Source organism: Cherax quadricarinatus, chromosome 43 (assembly GCF_038502225.1).
Source record: "Cherax quadricarinatus isolate ZL_2023a chromosome 43, ASM3850222v1, whole genome shotgun sequence".
In the NCBI taxonomy this organism is placed as follows: domain Eukaryota; kingdom Metazoa; phylum Arthropoda; class Malacostraca; order Decapoda; family Parastacidae; genus Cherax; species Cherax quadricarinatus.
Genome location: NC_091334.1, coordinates 18,997,740 through 19,013,136, shown reverse-complemented (window position 1 = coordinate 19,013,136; position 15,397 = coordinate 18,997,740). Strand labels below are relative to the sequence as shown.

General features: G+C 36.8%; 1 protein-coding gene across 4 annotated transcripts in view; it reads left to right on the top strand.

Annotated features, from left to right (window-relative positions):
* The window catches only part of LOC128694345 (uncharacterized), a 396,715-nt gene extending 386,939 nt beyond the window's left edge, over positions 1-9,776 (top strand). For 3 of the 4 annotated variants that reach the window (XM_053784451.2, XM_053784452.2, XM_070093644.1), the window contains one exon: positions 3,998-9,776. In XM_053784451.2, coding sequence (XP_053640426.2) covers positions 3,998-4,092 — 95 coding nt within the window. In that variant the 3' untranslated portion in view covers positions 4,093-9,776. The remainder of the gene's footprint in view (positions 1-3,997) is intronic. The other variant, XM_053784453.2, reaches the window with a different exon arrangement.
* The last annotated feature ends 5,621 nt before the right edge of the window (positions 9,777-15,397 follow it).

The following is a 15,397-nucleotide window of genomic DNA, read 5'->3' as shown; positions in this document are numbered from 1 at the left end:
TGCAAGGGTAACTAAGGAATAGACATTGAAATCATGGAAAGAATACACATTGGATCGAGGACAAGGAGTAGACATTGGATCAAGAGCCCTTTAGGAGGACCCTTGATCCAATGAATCAATGAATTCCTGCTACCCCCTCTTTTTTGGATTGAATTTGATTGCCTCTTACTTCCCAAGTGGTGTATGGCCCATATAGTTTTTAGTTGGTGAGGGGGCTCTTAATTTATTGAATTGTATCTATCCTCCCATTCCTTGGATCAGACTGGATTTCCTCCCATTTTACAAGGCGGATGATAGACCCTTGTGGATTTGTAGCTTCCCTCTTATAACAATATGTACATTTTGAAAATAAAAATTTGGTTTTGTTTGTTTTTTTGTGATTTTTTTAATCTTGGATTTAGGCTAATTTTGACCATGAAAATGTAATCACAAATAGAAAAATTCTTAATCTTAACACACTTTGTAACTACTTCCACATGACCAGCATTTGTTCCATGCATTTACATCCTTACTTTATGTAGTACTGTTTCATTTCATAGTGGTAACTTCCTAGTCAGACCTGCCAGTAGCTTTGCTTATCTTTATTATCCTTATCTGTTATCTTCATCACAGAAGTATTTCTTGAGCACAGTAGGCTATGGGTAGACAGATTCCACTTTTAAATCTTGTTAATATTTTCAATCTGAGCCTGGGCAACCCAGGATGGTGTCTTGATTTCCCACCTAGTCAGGATGACCCAAAGAAGGAAACTTACTATCATTCATTCAGTTGCTGTCTTATCAGTAGTGTGCTGACGTCACTGGAGATTACCTTCCGACTGCAACATTCCTGCCCATCCTTCAGGAAACTGCTCTTCTCACTATCAGGACTCACGTCCAACTAATCAGTTTTCCTGAAATTTTACCTTGTTCACACTCCAATAGCACATCCATTAAACCCACTAGTCTCTGTTTACCTCTGTTTAACATGTTCACATGAACTCATATAAACTTAAGTTTAAACAAGAAGGAATAAAACTATCAAAGCTGATGTCAGAGATGTGCATTTTCTTTGCACACATTTTATAATTTTTTTTTCCACTATTCATATGAATATATGAATATATGAATGTATGATGTAGCACGTAATGAAAGTAGTTTATTAGATTATGTATTGGTGGATAAAAGGTTGATGGGTAGACTCCAGGATGTACATGTTTATAGAGGGGCAACTGATATATCGGATCATTATTTAGTTGTAGCTACAGTTAGAGTAAGAGGTAGATGGGAAAAGAGGAAGGTGGCAACAACAAGTAAGAGGGAGGTGAAAGTGTATAAACTAAGGGAGGAGGAAGTTCGGGCGAGATATAAGCGACTATTGGCAGAAAGGTGGGCTAGTGCAAAGATGAGTAGTGTGGGGGGTTGAAGAGGGTTGGAATAGTTTTAAAAATGCAGTATTAGAATGTGGGGCAGAAGTTTGTGGTTATAGGAGGGAGGGGGCAGGAGGAAAGAGGAGTGATTGGTGGAATGATGAAGTAAAGGGTGTGATAAAAGAGAAAAAGGTAGCTTATGAGAGGTTTTTACAAAGCAGAAGTGTTATAAGAAGAGCAGAGTATATGGAGAGTAAAAGAAAGGTAAAGAGAGTGGTGAGAGAGTGCAAAAGGAGAGCAGATGATAGAGTGGGAGAGGCACTGTCAAGAAATTTTAATGAAAATAAGAAAAAATTTTGGAGTGAGTTAAACAAGTTAAGAAAGCCTAGGGAAAGTATGGATTTGTCAGTTAAAAACAGAGTAGGGGAGTTAGTAGATGGGGAGATGGAGGTATTAGGTAGATGGCGAGAATATTTTGAGGAACTTTTAAATGTTAAGGAAGAAACAGAGGCAGTAATTTCATGCACTGGTCAGGGAGGTATACCATCTTTTAGGAGTGAGGAAGAGCAGAATGTAAGTGTGGGGGAGGTGCGTGAGGCATTACGTAAAATGAAAGGAGGTAAAGCAGCTGGAACTGATGGGATCATGACAGAAATGTTAAAAGCAGGGGGGATATAGTGTTGGAGTGGTTGGTACTTTTGTTTAATAAATGTATGAAAGAGGGGAAGGTACCTAGGGATTGGCGGAGAGCATGTATAGTCCCTTTATATAAAGGGAAAGGGGACAAAAGAGACTGTAAAAATTATAGAGGAATAAGTTTACTGAGTATACCAGGAAAAGTGTACGGTAGGGTTATAATTGAAAGAATTAGAGGTAAGACAGAATGTAGGATTGCGGATGAGCAAGGAGGTTTCAGAGTGGGTAGGGGATGTGTAGATCAAGTGTTTACATTGAAGCATATATGTGAACAGTATTTAGATAAAGGTAGGGAAGTTTTTATTGCATTTATGGATTTAGAAAAGGCATATGATAGAGTGCATAGAGGAGCAATGTGGCAGATGTTGCAAGTATATGGAATAGGTGGTAAGTTATTAAATGCTGTAAAGAGTTTTTATGAGGATAGTGAGGCTCAGGTTAGGGTGTGTAGAAGAGAGGGAGACTACTTCCCGGTAAAAGTAGGTCTTAGACAGGGATGTGTAATGTCACCATGGTTGTTTAATATATTTATAGATGGGGTTGTAAAGGAAGTAAATGCTAGGGTGTTCGGGAGAGGGGTGGGATTAAATTTTGGGGAATCAAATTCAAAATGGGAATTGACACAGTTACTTTTTGCTGATGATACTGTGCTTATGGGAGATTCTAAAGAAAAATTGCAAAGGTTAGTGGATGAGTTTGGGAATGTGTGTAAAGGTAGAAAGTTGAAAGTGAACATAGAAAAGAGTAAGGTGATGAGGGTGTCAAATGATTTAGATAAAGAAAAATTGGATATCAAATTGGGGAGGAGGAGTATGGAAGAAGTGAATGTTTTCAGATACTTGGGAGTTGACGTGTCGGCGGATGGATTTATGAAGGATGAGGTTAATCATAGAATTGATGAGGGAAAAAAGGTGAGTGGTGCATTGAGGTATATGTGGAGTCAAAAAACGTTATCTATAGAGGCAAAGAAGGGAATGTATGAAAGTATAGTAGTACCAACACTCTTATATGGGTGTGAAGCTTGGGTGGTAAATGCAGCAGCGAGGAGATGGTTGGAGGCAGTGGAGATGTCCTGTTTAAGGGCAATGTGTGGTGTAAATATTATGCAGAAAATTCGGAGTGTGGAAATTAGGAAAAGGTGTGGAGTTAATAAAAGTATTAGTCAGAGGGCAGAAGAGGGGTTGTTGAGGTGGTTTGGTCATTTAGAGAGAATGGATCAAAGTAGAATGACATGGAAAGCATATAAATCTATAGGGGAAGGAAGGCGGGGTAGGGGTCGTCCTCGAAAGGGTTGGGGAGAGGGGGTAAAGGAGGTTTTGTGGGCAAGGGGCTTGGACTTCCAGCAAGCGTGCGTGAGCGTATTAGATAGGAGTGAATGGAGACGAATGGTACTTGGGACCTGACGATCTGTTGGAGTGTGAGCAGGGTAATATTTAGTGAAGGGATTCAGGGAAACCGGTTATTTTCATATAGTCGGACTTGAGTCCTGGAAATGGGAAGTACAATGCCTGCACTTTAAAGGAGAGGTTTGGGATTTTGGCAGTTTGGAGGGATATGTTGTGTATCTTTATATGTGTATGCTTCTAAACTGTTATATTCTGAGCACCTCTGCAAAAACAGTGATAATGTGCGAATGTGGTGAAAGTGTTGAATGATGATGAAAGTATTTTCTTTTTGGGGATTTTCTTTCTTTTTTGGGTCACCCTGCCTCGGTGGGACACGGCCGACTTGTTGAAAAAAAAAAAAATATGTATTTCCTACAACAAGTGGCAGAGTAGCCAGGCTTGATATTTATGTAGATTTACTGGCCACTTGTGGTAAGCAGGTTAAGGTAGTAGGCAGAAAAGTCTGACTCAGGTTGGATTGCAAGGGTAGAATAGCCCTTTAAACTAGTCAGAGGTACTGTATATCATAGAAGAGAATTTATATTTGTTCTCATTGGTTTACAGGCAGCCAGTGGGAAACACTACATGCATCAGAGTATGGGTTTCCTGTCATCAGTTCTGCAGTATGCCAACACAAAACAAATGGTTGCTCAACTCTCATAGTTGATTAAGCTTATGCTACTTGCCCTACGAGCTTCCCTGAATTCACCATCCTCCTCTGCTGAAACTTGTGATATTACTAATTTATGTATATTGTTTCATGAAGATGAGTGCCACCTACATCATTCCTAGAGAATAATGAGTCCATGAATATTTGAAACAGGGATATGTTTTAAGACATTTGATAATTAAAGCAATTTTATTCATTGTATTTTTTAATAATATACTGTATGTGTGCCTAATTTAAAACTTAATGAACCTATTTATGTGTCTCTATCATATAAGATTTTTTGGTAGCATTGTTTGTGGCTGTGTTTATATTTAAAGGAGAAGTCCTCATCATTTTTAGACTGATGAACATCAGTGAGACTTGAGAATAAGGCAGTAGGCACCTACACAAGCAAGTAGTCCTTTAAGTCTTTTTTTTTTTTAACACATAAGCCATCTCCCTGGCAGATCTTGCTGAACATTTGGGGTTAGTCCCAAAATGTGTGTGTGTGTGTTACTTAACCCTTAAACTGTGTCTATGCATGCTGTAAGTCAAGGACCAAGTTGTGCCCTATATATGTCATGCAGTTATGCCTTCAAATATGCTGCCTTCTGCCATTTTAGGTCTTGGCTCAGTTGCTTGGGTTGCCTATCACCTGACACCTGGGAAACAATCAAGGACAAAGTGGGTCTATGTAGTGCATCTTGGGCAACACTGCCTCAGTGATACATGTAAACTAGAATAACAACAGTCAGGAGTTGTGCCATGACCAGCTTCCCTGCTAGCAAATGTAGAACTAGCAGGAAGATGCCTTATTTGTTCCAGATTTTTTACAATTTCATAATACTAACAGTGGAATTCAGCCAAAAACCACACTTCCATTTGAATATTTATTAACCTAGTATAACAAAATAGTCAAACCATGTAAATTATTTCCATAACTTGAGAAGTATCACACCTTGAAAGAACTGTAATATTACAAGACTTCTGTGTACATGAAGTTTATAGAAATTAGAAAAAGCAATTATTTATATAAATTTATAGTGAATATGCAAATTGGGGTTATAGCTGGCTATGCATCTCCATGTGTTTCAAGTACCAAAGCACCTATTATCCTAACAAAGTAGTATATATAGTGTTAGACAATGAATGAAAAACAAAATTAAAAAGGAATCATTATTTGGTGTAAATGAATTAGAAAACATAAATATAATTTTTCACCACCTTCAACACACCTTAAAACATTAAGTTTTCCTTTTGATTTCAATTTTCTTTTTGTAGTTCTATTTAGATAAATCCATGCATGTCATAAGAGGTGACTACAATGCCAGGAGCAAGGGGCTAGTAACCCCTTCTCCTGTATGTATTATTACATTTAGAAGGAGAAATTTTCTTTTTTTGTTTTGGGCCACCCCGCCTCGGTGGAATACGGCTGGTTTGTTGAAAGAAGATTTGGAGAAATAAGATTTTTCACTCTATGAAAAAAAAGTCTTCAAAAATTTCATCACACACTGAAATTTTTATTTCAGGCCTTTCACAGTGAAGTGTGTGATATTTCTTGACTTTTTTAAAATGTGGACAACTCTTCTTTAAAGTGATAGGAAGGTTCTTTGTTGTACTCTTTCTCAAAAAGTCTAGTTACATAATCATTCAATGCCTGCTCAATTATGTAGCCAAAAATATTCTTAAAATTAGGTATGCTTTATATATCAGCACCACAGCCTGGCTGTTCATTTTAAGCATATGCATAGTGACATGCTTAAACTTATAGCCGGATCAACTACCATTGAAAGTTTTCACTGTTGAATTCTCACATTGCAATTTCTTTACTTTCACACATATACTGATTACCTTTTGCTGCATTCTATTGCTCAAAGGGATTTTGCATTGGTTTAGGTATTCAAGTCTACAATATTTACAAGTTTTTCCATGCTGCCAGCTAATTCAGTTTGACCCTGTGAAAATTTAATATCTTTTACTGAGTCAGGGTTTTAATTTTAGCCTGTTGCTTGTGGAATGTATATACCATCAAAGAAGCTAGGCCACAGCTTTTGAAATTTTTTAAACCTATTCTTCAGCTGCAGCTCTGAAAACTATTCAGTTTGATGTTTGAAGTTGATGATTTTCTTCCCTTTTGGACCATGGGATACCTTACTGCTCCATGGGAATGTGTTACTTCTCTCAAGTGGGATTAGATGTGAACATATCATCTAATCCCTTTTGGGTGTTATCATAACATTCAGAGTTCAGTGTGGCATAAGAACAGTTCCAAGACTAGGCTACAGTTATAATAAATATGACACCTTGGTACATCTACTGGGTAGCTAGCCAGAAATCTTGCCTCCTCTCAATTGAACTCTGCTGGGTTTGTTGCCCATCCCAGCCTGGCCTGAGTTGGGTTGGGCAAATGAAGTATTCATAAAGATAGAAAATTAATCATTACAATTGGGACTTCCAAATTAAAGTGCCTAAAATACAACAGGGTAACTCTTGGAGATGAACTGATTGGTGGGATATGTCTGCTTATTTAGAAAATATATACATTCCACATATTTTACTGTTTTGAAAGCAATAACTCAGAGTGATATGTCAACCTTTTTTTATATATATATTTTATTACAGGCCTTGTAATAAAATTGATCACCAACATGCCAGTTTTAATTTCAAATCACTTTTTACTTTATAATTTCAGAATTAATCAGGAAATTAGTGTGAAAGTGGAATGCACTAAGATAATGATATCACCAACACTTCTTGCTTCAGTCACCTAATAGTAAGCTTATTCACTTTAAGTTCCTGTAAGAGTGTAAAGGGGCTATAATGCTAACAAAGAATTCTTAATCAAAGGGATTGGAGCTACCTTTGCTTTTCTTGGATCATGCCTGGTTACCTCTCATTCTGTAGGTGCTGTATTAGTGGGAGACGGCCGACTTGTTGGAAAAAAAAAAAAATACTAATACTACTGTGCTACTACTAATAATAAATTTTAGGCTAACTACAAATGGAGTTAGTCTCTCAGACTAACTTTACTACTAATTATATTCCAAGTGGAATATTACCTTCGGGCCTGAGGGATTATATTAAGTAATAGTCAGTCTTTTAATTTTTTCATTTGTTTTAGAATATGACTTGGCACCCCCACTTCTTGCTATGATGCCAGTGAAGGACTCTTGATTCAAGGAACTGGAACTACCTTCAACTTCCTTGGATCAAACCTGACTACTTTCCATTCTTCAGGTCCTTATGACTTATGGGTTTAGTGTTTGCTTTTGAATATAATAATAATTTTGGAATATTAGGAAGACAAAGGATTAAAGAGAAATGTGTCATTAAATATGTTACAGGTAACATTAACCCTTAAATGGTCCAAACGTATATATACGTTTTTTCAACATCTGAAAGTATGTAAAAAAATTGTAGATCTTCTTTTTTGTTTTACATTTGAAAACGTGTAAAAAACTTTTATCTACATTTTTTTTTGTTATATTTGAAAATATGTAAAAAAAAGTAGATCTACTTTTGTAGCACTACGAATTTGAACGTCGATCTCCTTGGACCGTTTAAGGGTTAAAATATAATTAAACACTAAAAAAAATTAAATATTAAATGACAATATGTACTGAAGGAAGGAAGGGGTAAGGGAGGGTTTATGGGCGAGGGGCTTGGACTTCCAGCAAGCGTGCATGAGCGTGTTCGATAGGAGTGAATGGAGATGAATGGTATTTGGGACCTGACAATCTGTTGGAGTGTGAGCAGGGTAATATTTAGTGAAGGGATTCAGGGAAACCAGTTATTTTTATATAGCCGGACTTGAGTCCTGGAAATGGGAAGTACAATGCCTGTACTCTAAAGGAAGGGTTTTGGGATATTAGCAGTTTGGAGGGATATGTTGTGTATCTTTATACGTATATGCTTCTAAACTGTTGTGTTCTGAGCACCTCTGCAAAAACAGTGATTATGTGTGAGTGAGGTGAAAGTGTTGAATGATGATGAAAGTATTTTCTTTCTTTTTTTGGGTCACCCTGCCTCGGTGGGAGACGGCCGACTTGTTGAAAAAAAAAAAACAACGTAATGAATAATAATCCGATCCCTTAATACATTTATTGTTAGCAACAAGGACCACCTCCAAGCCTTCACTTACTGGAGAATAAAAGAAATATAAAAATACTTGGTTGGGTTGTCATTTTAATTTTTAGTGATTTCCATATTCCTGTAAAACAGTGATAACCAGTGAAATCCATTTTTCATAGAACAGTGAAGATGGACATTTTGAATAACTTGCCAGACACTGTATATGCTAGGGGACTGAACTGTAGAAGTTGTACACTTGTTTCATTCCTAAATGGGGAAGGGTTATGTAGAAGAATTTTAATAAAAGTACACAAATGAAAGGAAAAAATATATATCCCTTAAAAGAAAATAACATAATTTTGTAATACACAATAAAATTGAAAAATGCCAGAAAAATTAGTTGGAAAGTTAACCCTTGAGAACCATTTATTGTACTTCAGGCAGATGACCGGTTGCTCTCCTTTGACCCATTTCCTTGTACTATATTGTACTGTCACTATAATAGTATATTGCTATACATATATTAGCGAGTCACATCAAACATAACCATAAACTAGTAAATAACAGTAAGCAAAAGTAAAACATCTTTCAGATTATGTTTAAAATAGGTAGGGTTTAAGATTGATTAATTGATGTCATCATGGCTGTTTAATGCATTTATAATTAGGTACATGGTGCTTCGAGCACTCCAGGCAATGAACTTACAAACCCCATGCATGTTTATTGATTCAGAGACCTCTCTCACTTGCAAACAGCTCCTCTTTTCAGCCTTCTGCTTTACTCAGTTTTCACCCAGCACATACAGGATAACTGGCATTGTCATTAGTCTGCAGAGTCAGTCAAACTGTTTTCTGTAAAATCTATGCCAGAACTTCCAGCAATCCTTGCTGTAGTGGCTGTGGTTGCGTGTTGGACTAGCCAGACTCGCCCAGGGCCATATCATGGAGGGGTGCCCTGTACCACTCTGCAAGACCTGTCAGGTTGTGCCAACAGTCTGTCATCTATTGAGAAATACAGTAACTTCATTTCTTAGAGAACATGATAATTCTAAGACACTTCAATAAAGTTGACTTCCTTCAGGTGTCTTTGAATTAATGTTGATTACCCTCTTGGAAAATGTACCAATTTTCTTTTCAATCTCTCCTTCAATTTCCTGATGTGCTTTTTTTTCTGTTTTGCTTATGCCTGATTAGTGTATCAGCTCTGCATTTCTTATTCTGTCCTTATACTTCCTCCTCACTACTTTATTTGTGCTTTCTCACAATTATCAGCACCCATTGTCTCATTCACTGCAATTTTGGATAACCCCTAGGGATTTAGTACATTTTGTGGTTATAGTGTTAGTAATCTTCACTGATAATTACTAACAGGTAATTCATGTACACATTATCACATTCAACACACAAATATAAACAAGGGCTTCTTTAAGATAAGTACTTTGATGTACTCATGTGGCAAATTCTTGAATACACACAGGAAATATGGAACCTTCTTACCAAACTTAAGCAAAACTAAAAAAAAAAATCAAATTATTATTATTATAATCAAAAAGAAGCGCTAAGCCACAAGGACTATACAGCAAAAAAAAAAAAAAAAAAAAAAAAAAAAAAAAAAAAAATCAAAGAAATGTATCCAAACTGATGCCAAAGTCAAAAGAATTGAGCTGCTAAGAGACATAAATTAGATCTTATGCCCCTGGAGGATTATGGAACAATAGCTGTATAATCCTACGGGTTTAGCGCTTTCCCCTTGATTATAATAATAATATGGAACAATAGCAAATGAGATAATACAGTCACACCATGCAAATACTCGTTGGGCATAGATGCAGATAAAGACAAATTATTTGCCAGAGAAAGACTGTAACAAAATACTGACAGACGAATTAAACGTGTGCAACACCTGGGTAACTTTATTCTCAAGATGTTTAACAAGTGGCTTTTATTACTTCAGTTATAAGGTATTAAGTGGAGACAGTAGAGGATGAGGTAATCAGTCCCTCATCCTAGAAATAGGTGAATATTTTCTAGGCTGAGGGTGCTGTATAACCTTTTCTGGTTTAGTGCTTAAATTGACTACAATAATAATCTAAGCTGAGGGAAGGGAAAGGATGAAATAGGGAATCAGAAACACTGTTTTAAAGCATTGTAAAAAAAATTAGTAATTGTATATCAGTGTGGAGTTGAAAAATGTGTATCATCATTAACCCTTATAAACTGTCCAAACATAGATCTACGTTCACTCGTGTAGGGTTCCGAACGTAGATCAACGTTTTTTTACATTTGAAAGCAGTAAAATAAAACATAGATCTACGTTTGAAGCACTATGCGAGTGAACGTAGATCTACGTTTGGACAGTTTAAAGGTTAATTGCATTGATGTGTATTGTCTCTACCACTACATTCCTTTAGCAAAAAAAACAAAAAACAAAAAACAAAACTGTACTATACAATTTAGAAGTTTTTTTACTGGGTGGACTGGTATGTTAGTAGGCAGTCTTGGTCCCATGAGCAATATCTCCAAGTGGGTCATTATATAGCACATATCCATGTTAGGATATATTTGCTTTGACAAAACACTGTACTTAACCCATCTGATGATTCCTCTTCTCCAAGTCCCAACAAGTAAGTGTACCAGATAATACTTCAGGTACTTACTCTTTTCAAGCATGGTCAAGGTAAGGTCATAGACTAACAAACACCTGTTGATCAATCCTCCTAATTGATTTGGCAGTCAAATGAGCAAGTATTGACTAGAGACATTAATCACTGTTTAATGAATAAATACTCCTTATTTTAGTTCCTTGCTGTTTTAATTGCTGAATTTGTTTTAAGAGTTTTGTAATGCATTTAATGGAGAAGTAATTGATCAACAAAAGATGTTTTATTTTCAAAGTTATATTGAATGATTATGGAAAATTACGATTTATTTCTTGTTGGATGAATTAATTTTTGCAGCTTCTGTTCATTTAGTCAAAGGGAAAATGTTAAATGTATTAAGTATAGTTTGATAAATGTATTTTGTATATGAATGTAAGATTACTTTTGAAGTTTGTTACCATGATATGTATTTGCATGATTATATTTTAAGATGCAGTATTTATATTCAGCAGTAACTATTTTTTATCACACCGTATTGTAAGAATGCATATGAATTATCAATGAATACGTTGACAAATTGCTATATGCTTTAATTTGATAAAGTATGTGTATCACATTTTTGTACTTCAAATAAATGTTATGGAAACAATACAGTACTTTAATTCTCTTTTCCTGAGCATTTTTTAATAGTTTACTAAGATCTGTAATGCTTGGCAAGCATTCCTGAAAGTGCATTAATTTGGCATTAGAATTAACATTCATCCTGGGCAGGGTAAGTCTCCTTCCACCTGCTGCCAATGGTCACCCAGCAAAATGTATGTATGTACTAGCTGGGTGTTAGTCGACTTGTGAGTTGCACAGTAGGGGAAAACACTGGTAAAATGCAAGTGTGTAAAACAAACCTAGCTCTGATGGAAGAATTCAAGTCAGACTTGATTTATTAGGAAAAGGATATACATATAGTGTAAAAAGAAACTTGTTACGTTATCCATAGAGGCAAAGAAGGGAACGTATAAAGGTATAGTGGTACCAACACTCTTATATGAGTGTAAAGCTTGGGTTGCAAATGCTGCAGCAAGGAGGCGGCTGGAGGCAGTGGAGATGTCCTGTCTAAGGGCAATGTGTGGTGTAAATATTATGCAGAGAATTTGGAGTGTGGAAATGAGGAGGTGTGGAGTTACTAAAAGTATTAGTCAGAGGGCTGAAGAGGGGTTGTTGAGGTGGTTTGGTCATTTAGTGAATGGATCGAAGTAGAATGACTTGGAGAGCATATAAATCTGTAGGAGAAGGAAGGTGGGGTAGGGGTCGTCCTCGAAAAGGTTGGAGGGAGGGGGTAAAGGAGGTTTTGTGGGCAAGGGGCTTGGACTTCCAGCAAGCAAGTGTGAGCGTGTTAGATACGAGTGAATGGAGACGAATGATTTTTGGGACCTGACGAGCTGTTGGAGTGTGAGCAGGGTATTCAGTGAAGGGATTCAGGGAAACTGGTTATTTTTATATAGCCGGACTTGAGCACTGGAAATGGGAAGTACAATGCCTGCACTTTAAAGGAGGGGTTTGGGATATTGGCAGTTTGGAGGGGTATGTTATACATGTATATGCTTCTAAACTGTTGTATCTCAGTGCCTCTGCAAAGACAGTGATTATGTGTGAGTGAGGTGAAAGTGTTGAATGATGATGAAAGTATTTTCTTTTTGGGGATTTTCTTTCTTTTTGGGTCACCCTGCCTCGGTGGGAGATGGCCGACTTGTTGAAAAAAAAAAAAAGAAGCTTGTGCTACACTGGAACATTTTATGTGTATGTGTGAGCACATTAGGAGTGGAGGCAAATGATTTTTGGGACCTGACGAGCTGTTGGAATGTAAGCAGTGCAACATTTTGTGAAGGGATTCACAAAATGTTGCACTGCTTGGGACAAGAGTAAATTTTGTGATTATCTCATGATATGTCTTAGTCTCCGGCTTAATGTACTTACTAGTTTGGGTTCTTTTCTTTTCTGAAGAGTTTGCTACTGACTTCTGGCAACCATCCAGCTATGGTGTTATCCTGCAACTCTCATTATTGTTACATCAGCTGTTGTTCTGTAAGGCTATTCCTGCAAACGTGCTCTGTGAGTGAATGTGGTTTCACCAAATTCTTCCCTTAAATTCAAGATTACTGCTGAAATTCATAACGGATGTTACACCTAGGAAATGTGCATGTATTGTAGCTCTTAAAAAACAAGCTGATGAGTATCTGATAAATCGCTGATTCTGAAGAAAGCTGATGACACTGGCGATTGTGGAGCACTGCATCGAGGAAGATGTGGAAGAAAGCGCAAGACAACACCTCATGATGACAAGGTTATAAGAAACAGTGTGAAGGATCCCATGAAAATCAGCAAAGATCTACAGAGAGATTTAGCTTCAGCTGGCGTAAATATTGATTCTTCAACTGTTCGAAGTTGGCAGAACTGCCAGAAAGGTGGTACAGAAACAACTACTGACTGCTGCTATGACAGAAGAAACAGCTAAGGTGGGCACATGATCATAAGGGATGGACAACAGATAAGACAAAGACAAAATTTATTTCTTTGCAAAGGTTACAATGTGTGTTTACATTTTATACGTGTTGTTAGTACAAAAAAAGCCACTAACATGCCAGGGCATTTTGGGCAGACTAATCCTAATGCTTACAGACTACGTACTTAAGACTAGACAGGTAAAGAGTGGTAAATTTTAATTATACATTATTTTCCTTATTACAAGTGAGGTAGCTAATGGCTTTTTTTTTTTTCAACAAGTCGGCCGTCTCCCACCAAGGCAGGGGTGGCCCAAAGAGAAAGAAAATACTTTCATCATCATTCAACACTTTCACCTCACTCACACATAATCACTGTTTTTGCAGAGGTGCCCAGAATACAACAGTTTATAAGTACATATATATATATAAAAATACATAATATATCTCTCCAAACTGCCAATATCCCAAACCCCTTCTTTAGAGTGCAGGCATTGTACTTCCCATTTCCAGGACTCAAGTCTGGTTATATAAAATAACCGGTTTCCCTGAATCCCTTCACTAAATATATTACCCTGCTCACACTCCAACAGATTGTCAGGTCCCAAATACCATTTGTCTCCATTCACTCCTATCTAACATGCTCACGCACACTTGCTGGAAGTCCAAACCCCTCGCCCACACCTCCTTTACCCCCTCCCTCCAACCTATTGGCTTACAGTAATAAAATACATAGTTATGGTGTAGCATCTAAAAAGATAAACAGTATTACAATTTAACACAATTTACAATAATAAAATAGTAGTTATAAAAATGTATTAACATTTAGTTAATCAAGTGGTCATAAACTTTTTTGTGCTATATGATTTAGTATAGTGTTAGTATCAAAAATTTTGAATTTTCCCAAATTCAGTATCTGTAAATTTGAATAATATAATAATTGTGTATTAAAATGATGCTGATTTGACCCTTCGAGAAATTTGTTATGGTTAATTTTGGGAGATGAGATGATTTTTAAGCAGACCTGTAAACTGATTTGCAGACAGGGGACCTTTTGCATGTTCAGGCAATGAATTCCAGATCCTCAAGCCCTTTATGTGCTATGTGTGTTATGTTTACAGATGTGGCACATTCTGAAGTAGTATGTACATGGGTACAGATCAGTGATAGTGAGACAGAGCAGAGGCAAACCTCTTCGGAATGGACACATTCCAACAAATGCCAAAATACCCACCTAAGATGTTTTACTGCTAAAGGCCTTGGATGGCTTGTTATTGTTGAGCTGTATAGCCCTTTTGGCTTAGCGCTTCTTTTTGATTATAATAATAACTGTTATTGTTGAGGGAACGATGAACAGGACCCCAATGGAAATAAGTCACTTGGACTTTTTTTTGGGTTATCCTAGCTAATCTACACATATGCTGCTATGTATGATATTTTATGTAACTGTATTCATGTGTACCTGTGCTTGAATAAACTAATTTACTAACAGTGACAAATACAAGGCAATCCTGGCAACTCATTTACTTCCCATTGTGGACAGAGACTTTCATGATAGAGAAGGCATTTTCCAGCAGGATCTTGCTCCATGCCACACTTCCAGAATAATGCTGACATTCTTCGAAGAGAATCTATGGGCAATAACCAAAAGGAGGATCAGAAAACGGTACTGTTCAACTGTGAAGAAGCTAATTGCTGCTGTTATTAGGACCTGGTGCCAGGATGAAGACCTTGCCAAAATGTGTTCAACATTGGTCAATTTAAATTCAAATTAAAAATTAAAAAATTTACTTCTGTGTAGTATACAATGTGTAGTTTACATGTAGTAAAATACAGTTAAGCACAAAGAAAGCAACTAGTGTGAATGAGCATTTCAGGAATTTCAATTTGAAATTTTAATACAATTTTGGATGATTACAACTGTGTTGTATATTCAGTAAATTACCGAGGATAACCCAAAAACGTCGTGACGTTTTCTGTTGGGGTCATTTTGATTATTATAATCGTGGGGAAGCGCATGTGGGGGGAAGGGGGAGATGAAGGTATTCAGGTTCAATTCTGGGAACTGGAGAACAGATCCAGTTCCCTAGATCAAGAGCCTCTCACCAGCATCAAGGAACCTCCCTTGAGGAGATTTTGAACTCGGTATTATTC